At 38.2% G+C, this 17,358-nt stretch overlaps 1 protein-coding gene across 1 annotated transcript in view; it reads right to left on the reverse strand.

Annotated features, from left to right (window-relative positions):
- The window catches only part of STXBP5L (syntaxin binding protein 5L), a 176,529-nt gene that overhangs the window by 140,435 nt on the left and 18,736 nt on the right, over positions 1–17,358 (reverse strand). Inside the window, exon 2 of the mRNA XM_072422851.1 lies at positions 10,714–10,811. Coding sequence (XP_072278952.1) covers positions 10,714–10,811 — 98 coding nt within the window. The remainder of the gene's footprint in view (positions 1–10,713; positions 10,812–17,358) is intronic.

Raw genomic sequence — 17,358 nt, forward strand, 5'->3', positions numbered from 1 at the left:
AGCAGCTCAGAGTTCTCCTGGCAATGAAACGACTATGAATTACTCTGATGCATCAGCAGATCCAGATGTTCTCGCTCCAGAAATCAGTGCACAGACCCAACGCGAGACGTTATGTCGAATTTGGCAGAGAAGTGATAAGGATACAAAGAATGGTGGACACCACTACAGTAGGAGCAAATGAGAGTTTGGCTAACTTAACCCCAAAGTCGTATATCCCCCTTTGTAAGGTGAATCTGAAATCAAAAAGAAGGAGGTGCAGGAGATGCCATGAGTAGAATATGTACATGAGTGCACGGGGCAGAAGTAGGTACTGGCAAGTGCTGCCTAATATATTGGTGCTATATAAATCCTGTTTATTAATATTATTAATAATAATAATAATAATAATGTACAGAGTTCAGGAGTTTAACTATGTAACATAACATACAATGTGATGGGGTAAAGAGTATAAGAGGTACAGTGTGAAGTGGTCAGGAATACATAATATACAGAGCACAGTGGTCAGGATCATGCTATGTACACAGTGCAGATGTCAGGATTATATCACTTACACCAGGGGTTGCCAACCTTTCGGACCTCACGGAACACTAAATTCAGACTTTTAAATCCTACGGACCATTAATATGATTTTTTTAAAAAGATAAATACATTTGTAAAATAATGATCTTCCTAATGATGCTGACGAGGACTGTGGAGGCTCTGATTCATTGGTCAGCTCACGGTTAAGTGAAGTATTACTATTGTTACTATTATCATTAGTTCCATTATCTTTGGTATTAATAAAAAAAAATGCAAAATTTTAATTTGCTTTTTCCCACTCATTATGGGTTTATTTCATTCAAATCTAAAATCAAACAAGAAATGATAGTTATCAAAGTCAAACTATTTGATGCCATTAAATATAACAGGTAAAGAAAATACACAGTTAATGTCACACTTACCTAAAAGATTATCCCAGAAATAAACAAATAAAATAAAACAATCAGATGAGAATTGGTATTGGCGGAGCGGGGTGACTGTTGTAATGGTGGAAACAATACTGAAGCGTACGGCTCGGCAACGTTCGCCTCATACAATTTAACACTACACTGACGTCACGCTGCGCCTCACTTGTTTTTCCGTCTCTAGTACAGTTTGTAAATTAAGTGCAATATAAAGGCGAAAATTGACATTTAGAATATAAGAATTTATTGGAATATTATTTTTGTTTTATTAATATTAAAACATAAAAATTGCAAATAATGTCCAAAGTTTTCTGTGGACCACCAAAATGTTGGTTACTGGTTAGTGACCGCTGACTTACAGAGTAAAAATGTCAGGATTATTTAAAGCATCTTTCGAGTAGAAAGGTCAGGAGTATGTAAATGTAGGGAATGCAGGGGTCAGGAGACTGTGAGACCACAAGAGTATGTACCATTCCATGTTGGGAGTAAATTAATGTGTGTAACATAAAAAAGAGAAGGGTTAGAAGTATGTAATATACTGAGTGCAGGGTAATCAGGAGTATGTAATGCAGAGTGCAGTGCTTAGCAATATGTAATTCAGACTTCTTGTATGTGATTTAGGAGTATGTCATGTACAAAATGCAGGAGTATGTAACATTCCGTGTTAATTAGAATGTAACATAAAGGAAAGCAGGTGTCAGGGGTAAGTAATGTACAGAGGGCAGGGTTAAAGAGCATGTACAGAGAGAAAAGGTAAGAAGTATGTAATAAACAGAGTGCAATTATCAGGAGAATTTATTGCATAGTTCATTAGTTGGCAATATGTAATTTAGGCTGCTTACAATGGTGTTAGTGGGAAAAAAATGTCTTTTGCACATTCAACTCTTGTAGACCTTTGCTAGTGCGGCTTTCACAACAGTAAACATTCGTGTCACAAAATGCTGCTGAATCAGCTCTAATTTAAAGCTCTGCAAAAGAAGAAGCAGTAGGAAGGAATGACCAGCTTTACAAAGGGAAGTCCCCATTTACTGATGTTCTTTACAGTACTAAAATAATACAGGGGTGACATCAATGGTACCTCTAAAATTTCAATACTAGTCAACACCAAGTATTTTGGTAGCAGCTAGTGCCAGCAGAGAGCTGAATGACTACAAAGTAGTGGAGGAGCCTTGCCCTGAATGGGCAATGACTCTTTATTAAATAAATTTAGCACAACAACTAAAGGCTAAGGCTCCAGAAAGCTGGCATGCTTGAATTTGGATAACTATATGTAAATGCAAAATATAAATTAGAATACAATATTCTGCCCCTATCATATCAATATCACCCCAAATTTGTATTAGTAGGTTAGAAAAAGAAAGCAGGCTCCCAATCTGACTTTATAAGCAGGGTAATTCTAATTAGTCCCTACATGAAAACCCAAATAAAGTAGGCATGTGTTACTTTAAAGGTTAATGGTAAAGTGCTATGACAAAAGCCTTCACATGCTACAGAGCATAATTGAGTGAATGTAATTATTTCTCCTATTTTCCATGAAAAAGAACAGAATATCCATCTGTATGCAGGAAATTGCTAAAAATGCCTGCTCATCTGTTTGTACAGAAAATTGAATATGCCGGCACAAATCACTGAATAATGCTGCTCTCCTAACCTTTTCATAAGTAAATAATAACACTCTTCTATGGAAACAGAAATAAACTGCAACTTCTCAGACAATACCCCCTATACAATGAATATAAGAATGACTAAAGCAGGTGATAGCAGACATGATGACAGACCACAAATACCTCCTTGGAAGGTTAGATGAGTCAACTGCAATAAAAGTGGAATGTTCCTTAAGTGTTTACAGCTGCTAAAAGTTTCTCAGAAATACTCACCTTCAATGTTTATTCGTCCTTTGAAGTAAATCAATTCTGTCTATAGATTTCCTCAATATTCTAGGCTGACTGATGGCCAGAACCATTCAATACACTTCCTGCGAGCCAAGATTGTCATGTCCTCCCCAACCCAACAGCCTGTGAATGGATACTGAAGTAGAAGTAGCACAGTGGTGAGCTCATCTCTCTGTCACTCTGCAATCTTTTCCTCTACATGTTTCTTGTTAGTGTGTTAGCATTGCAAATCAACTGACTGGCTCCTTGTGCTCCTTCATTCTGCTATAGTTAGGAGGCTGATATATAAATATATATAATACCTACTTTTCTGCCTGTGTTTGCAGATGTACCGTTGCATTGAAGTTGTTGAGATGATACATGTAGCATCAGGCGCAGAACCGCTTCAATAGACTTAAATTGGAATGCTTTCCAAAAGCACCCCAGTGTCTGCAAAGCAGGTACAATGCAGAGATGGACCCATAATCCTTTGTGACAACTGGCAAGAGAACTGCAAACATATTGCAATTGCTTACTAAAACGTTTCAGCAAACACTCATGAATGCATGTCAATATCTTCTCCTCAATGCTCCCATAAAATAAGCACAAGAAAGTGGTCAATTCCTATTTCAATTCCTAAGTAGTCAAATTCCTATTCTTGCTTTGCCTGCATCTAAAATACATTTTATTGAATGATGTATTAATGAATACAGAACTAAATAAAGCTGTGTCTTTGATATGTGGAGTTCAGCATTAATTTATTATGTTGACTCTAGACAAACATGGAAACAACCCGCACTTGTATAATTAATTTCCTACTTTAAACCAATATCTTCTAATGAAACCAACTACCATCATCATATTAAAGCAGAATCAAACCCAATGATTAAAAAATTGCGACCAGGCAGATTCTTTATTGCAGAAAAAACAGGCAATGTCTCTTCTGTAAAATGATCCTACCTGCCTGATCGCGATTTATTATTAGCACTCACCTGTCCCTTTCTATAACAGGTGTTGCCATCTTTGTCCCTCTCCTCTTACTTTCTTGATCTTGAGCCATCCTGAGTGGCTGCGCTGGGATGACATAACTCCTGTGCACTGATTAATCTCAATTCTGAAAGCAGAACTTTACTTACACTTTAAAGATCAGGAATAGTACCCTATTTATAAAACTGCAACATATATATATGAGACCTAAAGTGAGTCTGTTATTATTATACAATGTGGATGGATTTGCACCCCTCTGATTACAGATGCATAAACTCCTTTCTGTTTGATGTGTCTTCAACTTCAGCTGTCTGAATTAGGAATAAATCTGGTTGGTTCTTGTGATAATTTTCTTACTACAGACTCTTTTACCATCAGTCTTTCTGTATCTGACAAATAACTAGGAGTGAACATTTTTCCTCCATTAAAAACAAGTGTGCAGACGACTATATTGAACCACTACTCCACACGGGCAAATGTTTGTGGCACTGGACCATTCTACCTATTGGCTGAGCATCCAGTCCAAAGGTGAAATGTGTGACTTTAACAGTCTCCTCCTCATAAGATTTTAAAATGCTTCTGGGGAATCTGTGCCCATTTAAATAAAGAAACATTTGTGGGTTCAGGTTGTAATGTTGGATGAGAAAATCAGACTCACAATTGACATTCCATTTCACACCAAAAGTGTTCAGTAGGGTTGAGATCAGGGCTCTGTGCAGGACACTTGAGTTCCAAGATTCAAGTTCATAATTAGATGTGGAAACCTGACTATGACACCTATGTGAGCTTGTTGGACATCCCATTCCCAAACCATGGCCATTATCATGGATTTGTCCCCATTTGTGGCTGAAACATCCTTTACAGTAGGGTCCCTATGGGTATGTGTACCCATTTGTGGTCGGATACTGATGTTGAATGAGAAGACCTGGCTCAAAATTTGCTTCCCTTGGCTGGCTGGCTTTGTACACAGAAAAACAATCAAGAAGGAACAGAAAAAGAACTTCACCAAATTGTTCCAACCACTGGCTGGAAGAGAACAATTGTTTATGTATGCTGTAGACGTAGCATGCTCAAAACTGGAAACACCTTAACCCCATCATTTGGAAAGGTGTCACCATGCCTTTGCCCATGTACCATACATAGTTGTAAGAGTTTTGGCGTGCATGATATATTCCTTGATGAAGCTCTAGGACTCTGCAAATTTAAGCTGCAAACCTTGTATACATCTAAAGCACGGGTGTCAAACTCTGGCCTGAGGGCCAGATGTGGCCTGCAATGTCCTTTTTTTGGTCCCCAAGGGAATCCTAAATAAGAATTGGAGCTGGCACACCACTGCATTGAAATAGCGCCGCTACTACAATTCCCTGCATCACTCGCATCCATAGACCAGCGGGCTCTCTGCCTATGCGTGCCCCCCATTGGACTGTTATTGTGTTGGCGGTGCTACTTCAGTGAAGAGGGAGTTCCAGCCACTTATAACATTAAGCCCCGCATTGGACTGTTGTATTGATGCAGGAAACTATAGTAGCGGTGTTATTTCAGTTTCAAGTTTTTAATTTTGACCCACTGTGTATTTGAGTTTGAGACCCCTGATCTAAAGGTTTTGCTTTAGGCCTTGTGTGCCTTTATTACCCAATTGGTAAATAGGGGGATTTTCATACCAAATATTTGATAATAAATACAACAAAGATTAACTGCCACACATGTAACCACAGATACTTGCTTCATCCATCAAATGACTTTGTCCAGTGCTTTTATATACAGCCATAAATTTATGACCAATGTATTTTACAGCAATAGAGCACTTTTATGAACTCCATGGAAGAGAATGTGTATGGTTCCTCCATTTGTTTATTAACCCCACTGCTCACAAATGGTTAAAAGATACTTGGATCTGGAGAGCTCAGACAGTGAAGTTTTGCCATGTTGCTTTTAGTAAAGGTGCTTGCTTAGAGGTGATAGAAAAAAAAATCATTATTGCAGGATTAGGTAGGAGGGAGAGCTTGATCTGCACTGCACCCAGTGCGTGATATGATTACTAATAGAAGCAGCTGCAACATTCCACCCTGTACACTGCAGACCACATGTCTGATTAAATCCCAGCACCATTCCCAAGTATCTTCCCTTCCTGCACAATTACCTATGTTGCAGCAATACATCTACCTGCACAACAGCACTCAACACTTGTTATTTTCTTACAGTACACAGTGCAATGTCGTATTACATGTGCCCCTATACCTTTCAATAAAGTGTATCCAAACCCAAGAGCAAAAATCACATATATTGCAGCGTTCCTGTCCTTGTAAATACTTTTTTGTGGAGGCTGCATATATTTTCTTTTTTTGCAAGCTGTATTCCTGACCTGGTGGTTCTCTTTGTAACACACTTCTTGTCGGAAAGTGATCATTTCCGATTTACTACAAAACACCTACCCACTCCCAAGTTATCTGGCAGAATCAACAGATACTGTTTGCACTTATCAAACAGATGTAACATGCCTAATGGCATACCAAATTGTTGCAAATAATAATAGTTATTGATAAGGTTACAAATGCTTTAAAAAGGCCCTGATAGGTACCTAAATAAATAAAACTGCCCTGCAATAGAAGGGCTAGAAGCCTGTGTCCATGATGTCCAGGTAAAGCGGGCCTAATTATTATTTTTTTTATGTTTGAGTCCGGCAGTGGGCAGTCCTGTTTGGACCTGCGTTCATAATGATGTGTGAGTGCTGTTTAAGAAAAAAGTACTCTGAATTTAGGTGCATTGAATGAGGCTGTTTGTCATTTATTGCAAAAAACAAAACCAAACTGAGGACATCTAGTGGCAGAAGAAAGTACTGTGGGGGGCAGTCCCAGACTGAAGGCAAGATTTGCAACAAAAGCTTCATTTTTTTTTAAACTTTTAATGGTCTAGTTATTATTTATTTAGTTTCTTTTTGTGGTGTTGTGTCTTGGGATTTGTTGATGAGATCATTTATTGTAATATAATCACCTTTATATGCATTCAAATAACTTAAACCCTTTCTCATTAAAGGGGAACTGTAGTGTACACAGTTGTGATAGGGTATTTACTATATAATTATACTGTTTAAGGTGGGACTAAACCCACTGAATATTTACCAACACGGTTCTATGTGCCACAATCTTTTTCTTCCTCTCTTCTGCATTCTGATTTTCGCTCATCTTGATTGGCCAGGCCAGGATGGTGTGACTCCTGCGCAGGAGTGGGGGTTCATTCAGTCCTTGCATCCTCACAGGAAGCCGAGATAGCTGATATCCAGGCAACCAACACTGAGCTGTGCATGCAGCTGGGTCGCAATCAAGCAGGTAACAATGTTTATTGCAGAAGGGACATCGCCTGTCCCTTTCTATAATATTCACCCGCTTGTTGGGCAATTTTTAAAGTAGAACTTTAATTTCACTTTGACTCCAGTCCAACATATAGAGTATGAAACTAATACATACATAATAAATAGTATGCAGTTAAATGTATTTTTAATGCAAGCAATCTATACACCTAAAGTTGACCAAATTTTAGCCTCTTGCAGTCCAAAGCAAAGCTGGAAGAAGGAAGAAACTGTACAAGGTGTCAGTCAGATGTGCTGCAATAATGAGGAAGAGAAAATAGATTGACAAAGCGACGATCTGATCTCAAACATATCTAAATAAAACTGCAAAAAAAATCACTGGCTACATGGCTAGCATCCAACTGTTTACATTAGGAGCTTCATCTTACTGATCGGATTATTTTTGTTCACGTCAGAGGGGCTGTGAGGATATCAGTGACCTCTCTGCAATCCTCGCTCTGTGTATCATTGTTCTAGACATTGTTAGTTTCCTAATTCTATGTAGCTTGTTTACAGTTTGCTCTTCACATTTCACAGAAGCTCCCTTGGCTTCCTCAAGAGAAAGAGGTCCGGAGTATTACCATCATTACATCTCCTGAGATGCCACAAGAGGAGGCAGTTAAAGCAACACCACACCGGTGGTGTCCCCACTACGGTGCTCTGCCATTGCTGGGTAACACACCGGCTGCACACAGGGGAGTCACAAAGGATGAAATTACAACAGACACATGTAATAGCAAAGAAACAACTAGGGCAAACAGCTACATGAATTGGCAGGTTAAGAGGAAACGTTAGCAAAGTGGAATTGTTTCCTCTCCTGAACTAGATTTAATAGAGTGTATCTAATGATAACAGAGCCTGGAGACTCTCTGTTCATCCACCTCTTACCATTACTGGCAGTTTTAGAAACCCCAGAGCCACTAGTTTCACCAGTCACATTTGGGTTAGTGAAAAGAGTACATGCTTAGCTTTTATTTAAATAGCTATTTAAATGGTCTGTTCACTCACAACTATTTCACAGGTGGCAGAGTACAGTGACTCAAAAAGAGACTCAAAAGAGACCCCTTGGCTGCTTTGGGTAGCACAGTACAATTACATGACTGTGATGTAATTTTTTTTGTTAGTGAGTGCCGGCCTCGAAGGAGCCTCCTTGACTGCCACAGGTGGCAGAGCACAGTCACATGACTGTGATGTCATCTTTTTTATTATTAAGTACCGGCCTCAAAAGGGACCCCTTGGCTGCTTTGGGTAGCAGAGTACGGTCACATGACTGTGATGTCATAATTTCTATTATTAAGTGTCCGCCTCAAAGGAGCCTCCATGGCTTCCCCAGATTGCAGAATACAGTCACATGACTGTAATGTCATCTTTTATTTTACAGATTGCCAGTCTCAAAAGAGCCTCCTTGAGCGCTCCAGGTAGCAGAGTACAGCCACCTGATTGTAATGTCATCTTTTCCATTATTAAGTTCTGGCCTCAAAGGAGCCTCCTTGACCGCTCCAGGTAGCACAGTCACATGACACATGACTGTGAAGTCATCTTTTCTTTTAATTAGATGAGTTAAATGATTACTGCAAGCTGAAGCCCACATAAAGTATGCCGGACAAGCCAGTTCTATACATCCAATGATTTTTCTATTAGGAATCTGTAGGTAGCACAAATCAGTGTGCATTAAAAGTTATCTGTATAGTATAAGAAGCATGTGAGGCTATGGTGAATAAAAACAACTAGATATTTTCCTTGTCTTAGTTTGCTAGCAGCAGATTTGATATGTGGGAGATTTTAAGGCATTACCAGATGGGCACAGACTGGTGACATCACCGATGGAAACCTTCCAACCTAGCAGAAGAGGAAGCGCATTACTTCATGAACAGCTTTAAAGGAGAAGTCAAACTTAGAACATTCAGACAATAAAACACACTCTCTCTAATGTATATAATGCTATGAATGCTGTAGAAAAAAAGACAAATTACAAAACAGCAGAGAATAAATCATTGTCATGAACCCCAATGCCGCTTTGCTCTGCTTGATCTGCATCCCATCAACAATGGAAAGACTTAGATATAAATAACAAGTTACACTGGGTTACATCATGAAAACCTGTATATTTCTGGCTCATGTATAAACTGGCACTCCTCCCTTACATGCAAGAGAACAGCAATTGTTAACCCTTTTCCTCAAATGAGAAATGGAGGTGCAGTTTAGCGGATCTTCTTTATTTTATTTTAATATATTAACGAAAGACGCAAATTGGAAAAGATTAGACATGGCCTCTGAAATAGCATAAACTTCTAGATTTTAGTGACTGGGTTTACATCTACTGTAACATAGGACTTATTTTTTTGTACTGGGCTGTTTCTTCTTTTTTTAATCAATGAACATAAAAGTAATGATGAATTCATGTAATCAAAGACTTTTAATAAAATACTGAAATGAGTCTAAATAGTAGAAAACAAATTATCCACTTATAAGGTAATGATGAAAACTTTTGTTGTGGTAAAATGATGCAGAATATGATTTGTGCACTGTGTTTTTCTCCATAAAGGGTGCTATATTTAATTTGTAGATCAGCCCAGACTGCAATTATCTGCAGCTGAAAACATTCGCTCCCCCCTCCCAGCCATCTTTTCTAGCTAAATCAAATTAATTTCCCAACCTATATATTTACAGATGAAACAACAAACACTAAAAAGACCAATTAATACATTAAAAGGCAATTAAAGTTAATAAACCGTTAGAGTCCAGTTTAATTTCCTGCATTGCTGCCAAGGCCACAATTGTCCTGAAATACAGAATGTCACAAACTGCGGTTCGTATACACAAAAGAGACATGATGTCACACGTTGTCCCTACAAATTGCCCCTACAACCTACCAGGTTTAGGCTTTTAGGGCGACCGCTCATTTTGTGGTTGTGTCTATAGGGAAATGCATTTTGTCTTTAGAAGCATTATTTTTGCATTTGAGAAGCTTCTTGGATTGTGCAGTCTTCGCTGACAGGTGCATTAGACCTGCAGTTCACCTCCTTCTGACCTGTGTTGATCTATTTCAAAGCTGCATTAACTTACATGAAACTGGCTTTGAATTCCTATTGACTTGTAAAAGGGAAGAAGAAGTTCTGATGTGAACAAAAGTCTGTCAAAACAGACCCTTAGGTACTTCTCAGCCTGGATCCCAACTGCTACCGCAGTCACTAGCACATTGTTGCAGAAATGAACCAAAATCAGCATGACAATCTCTAGCAGGTGCAAACTTAGTTAATCAACTAAAATATTACAAGTGTATCTGGGCCCATGTCAGATAACCAAAATCATGCAGGGAAATTTAAAGAAAATCTTTACTAGGAGTAATAAGGCTGCACCAGCTAATATTTGTTCCAGTAAATAAATATTTTTTATGTCTGGTCACAAAAGTGACAGCTGGTTCCTTACATATGTCTCCAATGACCGCATGTTCTGCTGCAACATCCTGCAGCTTTATGATAGGAAATAAGACGCCTTCTTACCTTAAACTTTGAACATGGTTCTGTAACAAAGTGCAAAGATAATGGTGAAAACAAAAGGATACATGCGTACTCCTCCATTTCGTGTCCCAATTGCCAAAATTTTCTGAACTGGATCAAAAGCTAAAGCAGTGGGCTGATATGGAAATCCGTGCCGGACAGTCTAGAAAGAAAAAATACAGAGCCTGTTATTTATATGGTTTTTATAAAGTTCCAAATAAAAAAGAAACTTATACAAATATAATCATATGTGATAATAAAGACAACCAATTCACCAGTAAAGGATAATTAATGCTCCTTGTAAGGTGTCCATTGGACAATCAGAAGTAGATGTTTTACACAATTTTGACCTTATCATTTTTAGTTTTAAACTCAAAGTGCTGAACGTACACAGAACTACATGTTCCACACAGCTTTGCACCACCAATTTGCACCAACTATTAGTAGTCAACCTGACCCTGCTGGGTGTCAATGCTGAAAATAACTGTAAGATGAATGCGCTGGAGCTTCACACTTTTTAACTTAGTTCCTGCAAAGCACCAACAGCAGTCACTGATTAATTTAATCCAGCAATGCATATAGTAACAGCAGGTTTTTAGCTGCTTTCAGTGATGTTGGGATACTGGTGAGTCGCTGTACCTTTAGAGAGGATGCAGTTGCCTTCTGGTTAACCTGAATATATTTTGCTATGTATGTCCCTTGGCTTTACATAGTTTCCAAATGTATACAACATAATCCTCTTGAGCTATTGAGCTTGGTGAGCAATTTGCTCTTACTGGCTAGTATGTTGCTAATTTTTTCGTGAAGCATATAGTTCCCAGCAGAAACATGAATTCCTAGGTTGACAGTTCTCCTGCTTAGAGAAAAGCTCAGCAAAATCAATTTTTTTAAGTGTTCCTGCAGGCTGAAACTAGAAGGATCACCAGGTCAAAAGAAAGGGAAGAAAATATCAATGATATAAAGCAAGACTAGGAATAGAACAAGTGAAGGATAAGCCATTATTTCATTCTATAATATTTTAGAACATTAAGGCCTCTGATAGCTCCTAAGCACTTGCAAACCTTCAAATGAGAAAAGAAAACACAAATTCCACATCACTGAGATCTACCCACCCAATCATTCTTATAACATATGGATGTGTTTTGACAGGTGACATTTACTAACACTGCCAAATGTTGACATATGGACAATATATTCTGTGGTGCTTGTAGTGACAAGCTAGAGGATGGGCAAAACCTGCTGTTCACCATTCTGTAGCCGGCTTTGTGCTTGTCACACTGGCAAATATTTATTTATCTGATATTAAGGCACCTCATTGAACACTGCTTTTTTTTCACCTTCACATACTTTCTGTTTTTGGATTATAATGAGTAAATTCAAGGTAACATTAATGATGTTGAAATACCTATTTAATCAAATTTAGATTCAATCAGAAATGATTTATTTTCATTATCAACGCATCAATTAACAAAAGTAAATTCACAAAAGGAAATCAAATTCTCAGCTACATTGAAAAGGACGCATCATACTTCAAACACCATTTTATTACTTGCTTAATCTTTTGTTTTTCTGTTAACATTGAAAGAAATCTATTTAAAAATGACAAAGAAAAATGTACACAAGCTTTGATATTATCTCTTCGATTCAATCAAATCAAAGCTCCCAACTGTCTGCAATGATAAAGAGAAACATATTTTACAGTGCAGTATTTAGGCTCATGAGACGCACGCTCCCTTTAACTCCGTTCATAAACACCACAAGGTGTTCATAGAAAAGAAAAAACATTTTTATGAGTTTACTGACACCTGCAGTGGTCAGTGCCAGCAAAAAAACACCCTGGGCCAACATTGCCATTGTTTTTATTTTATAGCTTATGAAAACTGGCTATACAATAGGACAGTAATGTTTCTAGACATTGTTACCATAGTGGGAACCCTTAAAATACCTTTCAGGTCTTAGGGAACCCCTTCTATAATTACTTTATCCATAGCTCACAGTACATTAGTGTGGTGGTCAGTGGGAAGAATGCCTCTTATATTGCTAGCAAATGGGAATAATGTCACCCTTACAGCCATATAGCCAAAAAGATCATTGGTGTCAGTTCCTTAGAGGAACAAATTGCTCATTGCTTAGGGAACTCCTAGCAACCCTGGAAGAACGCTAGGGATTCATGGTTCCCTTTGTGAGAAACGCTGGTCTGCAGTGAGATTGCTGCAAATCTCACCATGCTCTCATCACCAAACTGTCAAAATCATTATTGTGGTTCATACTATAAAATACCAGTATGATATTATAGTTAGTATATAATGTCATTAGCTATGTTTTACATAACATATGGACAGGTAGGAACAGAAAAGTTGAAAGAAAATTATTATTATTATTAATATTATTATTATTATTATTATTATTAATAAACAGGATTTATATAGCGCCAACATATTACACAGTGCTGTACATTAAATAGGGGTTGCAAATGACAGACTAATACAGACAGTGATACAGAAGGAGAGGACTCTGCCCCGAAGAGCTTACAATCTAGTAGGTGGGGGAATTTACATAAGATAGGTATATATATATATATATATATATATATATATATATATATATATATATTGTGAGGGGTTACCCTCAGGATCGCCTTTGCTGGGGTCAAAGGACACTTGTCTGGTTCATCCAACTCAGATCACACACCGAGGTATCAGCCTTAAGGTGGTTTGCAGCCAGGTTTATTGAAGGTTGCAGATAAAATAACAAAAACAGCAAAAGAAAACCTTGCCTGTCCGGCACTTACTATACATCAGACGTCCATGTCTATCAGCTGGAGGGCTTCTTCCTGTCAGCTTAAAACCAAGCTTTCAGGAACCTTCTACTCACTTTTGAGTTCCACTTACACAGACCGACTTTCTGAGTCTCCAAGCAGAGCTCCCTCACACAGAACCCCTGTCTGTGTCTCTCCAAGCAGAGCTCCCTCACACAGAACCCCTGTCTGTGTCTCCCCAAGCAGAGCTCCCTCACACAGAACCCCTGTCTGTGTCTCCCCAAGCAGAGCTCCCTCACACAGAACCCCTGTCTGTGTCTCTCTGCAAAGCTCCCTTACACAGAGCCCCTGTGTGTATCTCTCCAAGCAGAGCTCACGCACACAGTCCACCTGTCTGTGTCTCCAAACAGAGCTGACTGAGCTCCTGGCTCTATGTTATATCCCCACCCTCAGTGCTTCATTATTTACCTCACAGGTGAGAGTCTTCCACCTGCTACTTCACAAAGGAGAGGAATCTTGGGCAAATATATCTCTTCCACCTCCAATCCTGCCTTGGTGTCACTATATATATATATATATTTATATAAAAATATGCTATTAGAAATAACAATGAACGTGCACCCTTAAGAGGGGTTTTCAAAGTAAAAGTAAATGTAAAAACACTTGCAATCATAAAAAAGAGGTAATAAAATACAAAAAATAAATTTAAATTTACATTTTTTTAATTTTTTTTTTTTACAAAAGGAAGGTGTTATGTTAAATGCTGGACAGGGAGAGCAATCTAACTCCAACCATGCCAATATATCAACCAGGGATGCAAGCAGGACAGTGTCTATGTTTAATGATCTGATTATTGATTAGTTAGCAGCCTCCAATCCCTATTGATAAATGTGTTTGTTAATAATCTAATGATTACAGTATTATATCATTAGTTAGATTGTAATCTAGCAACACTGTTTTTAAAATTATTCACGGATCCAGTTAAAATATTTTATTCCTTTACCCCCACAAGGCTTAAGAATCTCTGGTCTAGAGTAACATAACCACCATGGGCATATGTATAAAGAAGTGAATGTGACTTTTACAAAGCAATCCATGTAATTTACACATAAAAACCTGGAATGTTAACCTGCAGTGAGTTTTTGGTCAATGTTAGCTTCACTGCTTTATAAATATGGCCCTGAAGGTAGTATAGAAGTACAAATATTTATAAAGACATCAGAAAAGAGAGGCAACTTTAGAAAAAATAGATACATGGCATTTGGTTCCAAAAGAGGGGCACTAATCACAACAAAAAAACTATAATCAGTTCATAAATATGAATCTTATGTTACTGGTAAGAATGGAATGGGCGTAATGTACAACTGAACAAATCCCACATATACCATGATCACAAGAAAGAGAGCAGCTGGAAAGAAAACAAAAATCTGATGTTGGAAAATTCAACACAAATAAGTATTATTATCTGCTGGAAGCACAAGCACAACAGTGATTTGCAGTTTGTGAAAATCATACTTCATGCAAAAGAAACCAAAAACAAAAAGGTAGAGAAGGATATAAAATACAATAACATTATGTTACTCCATAACACAATACTTTGAAACAGTCCAACCTAAAACCAATGTTTGTTTTATTTATTAGTAGAACCTGGTGGGCTGTGTCACCTGTTGGATTATATTATCATTTGGCAACTGCATTGGTATGATATTCCGCCATTGTTCTTGGCTCTTACTACCTATCCTATCGTTTTTTTAATTTTATTTATTGTTTTACTTTACACAGTTCCCTAAAAATAAAGAAACCTAGGTGACTACACACTATTATAACAAAGAAATAAAAGTTTGGGACAGAATATAGAACATCAAAAACATCATTTAAATTGTATGGTCCAGCCAGGTGCACCATGGAATGATCACTGAAAACAAACAACTGTCCATGCAGATGCATTTGGGTGACGATCGTTCGCTATCTATTGTGTGTAGTCATGTAGTGATGGTGGATTGTTCTTCGGTACACTTTCTCTAGTATGCGTCACTTACTGCATCGTTCAAACAAACGTATCCAGTGTGTGTACATTATTGGTGGATTATATTTAAACGATCATTACAGCAAATACAGAATCGCACACTACACGATTGTTCAAAATAATCATAATTAATCGTATCTGTTGTTAGTCTTTCGTTTTCTAACGACAATATTTGCACGTTTGTATGTAGTATTAAAGCAGATCTTAACTCAAAATTTTTATATTTTTTTTATAAGTGCAGCACTTCCCCTTTCTGTCTTGATTGCTGCGGCGAACAAGACAGAATGAAGCACAAAGCCTCCAGGATTATCTACGTCACGCATCCTGGGAGGCTCTTTACCACATCCCCTGATCTCAGGCATGCTCAGGAGGAGCCCTTTTCCTTCGCTCATGCAAAGAGATTGGCAGTCTTTTTACCCATCTACATCACCCGATCTCGTACCTGTTCAGTGTGAAATTAGGTGACGTAGGAAATTAGGTGAGGTGACCAGAAAAAAGAGAGAAAAAGATGTCTGCGCCCGGCCGAAGACGGATACCAAGAGAACATGGGGCCCAAACGAAGAAATTAATGGTGTGGTTTTTTTTATTTTGGGTTGAGTTCCGCTTTAGCTAGCAGGTTAGAAAATCTGTGATGTTCTCCCAACAATTAGTAGCATCTGCCTGTATACCCAACCTTTAACCTTTGACACTTGTGTCCAGTTGGTAGTTTATTTGACATTAGCGATCTTTTTGGCTATTTGTAGAGGCGACGTCCTTCACACTGGCCAGCAATGTAGGAGGGAGTCTTATTAAGTTATTTCAAGTGTTAAAGTGAGAAAACAAATGGAAAACCTCTGGTTGACTTACATACACCAGATGCCCAGTCCTAGTGACAGAGGGTAGTAGGTTGAAAAATGCCCCAACCCTGAGCATCCATTATACCAGATTTATAATACCAATACCTCTCCTCTATATAGTCAGAATTTCTAATTCTGCAGTCTTGCATGTCAAGGCCAATCTACAGACATGTTGTTCAGAAAATAATGTCTGGCAATCAATACAAATTATAAAATGCATTTTTCTGTGACTGGTAATCAATGCCCGCCTGGTGTAAGTGAAACATGTTATAGGTCACACATAACCACACATGTAGCTAGACATTATTAGAATATTTTCAAGCACTTATAGAATCCAATTTGCATTTAAATGACTAAAAAATCATTTGTGAGAAAAGACTCTGAGGCTTGATTTATGTGAAGCAGAATTAATTCCACATTGATTTATTACAGTAACCCCAATTAATAATCTTTAAAGCGAGCTGTGTGCTGGTTATATTGAAACAGAATGCACAAGGGTAAAAGGTTAAGAGAAATGACATTTATTATTCCTGATTATTGTGAAAATCCATGTGAGTTGCTCCTTGGAGATCATATCATCTATAAGTCCTTTGGAGGCCTCTGCAATACATAACTCCTCCTATGACAAGTGGAGGGGGGTTATATAAAAGCTGATATTGCTATTTTATAATTTAAAGAAAACAAATATATCTCATTGTTAGTGTGTAAATAGTCCCAACATACATTTGGAGCTACAGAATAAACTAGTGAAAACCAAGCCTGATGTGAACCTGAACTAAGTTGCACATGTGAACTACCTGTAGATAAAAAGTTTCCTGTGTTTTGGGTGCCTGTGGGGCAGATTTATGGGTGCTTGTGGGGCCATATTACGATCTGTGGTACCTATAGGGGCAGTGTTATCACCTAAGGTACCTGTAGGGGTAGTGGTATGATCTGGGGTGCTGGTTGGGGCAGTATTATGATCTGGGGTGTTTGTGGGGGCAGTGTTATGATCTGGGGTGTCTTTGGGAGCAGTGTTATGATCTGGGGTGCCTGTGGGGGCAGTGTTATGATCTGGGGTGCCTGTGGGGGCAGTGTTATGATCTGGGGT

Source organism: Pyxicephalus adspersus, chromosome 1, assembly GCF_032062135.1.
Source record: "Pyxicephalus adspersus chromosome 1, UCB_Pads_2.0, whole genome shotgun sequence".
Taxonomy (NCBI): domain Eukaryota; kingdom Metazoa; phylum Chordata; class Amphibia; order Anura; family Pyxicephalidae; genus Pyxicephalus; species Pyxicephalus adspersus.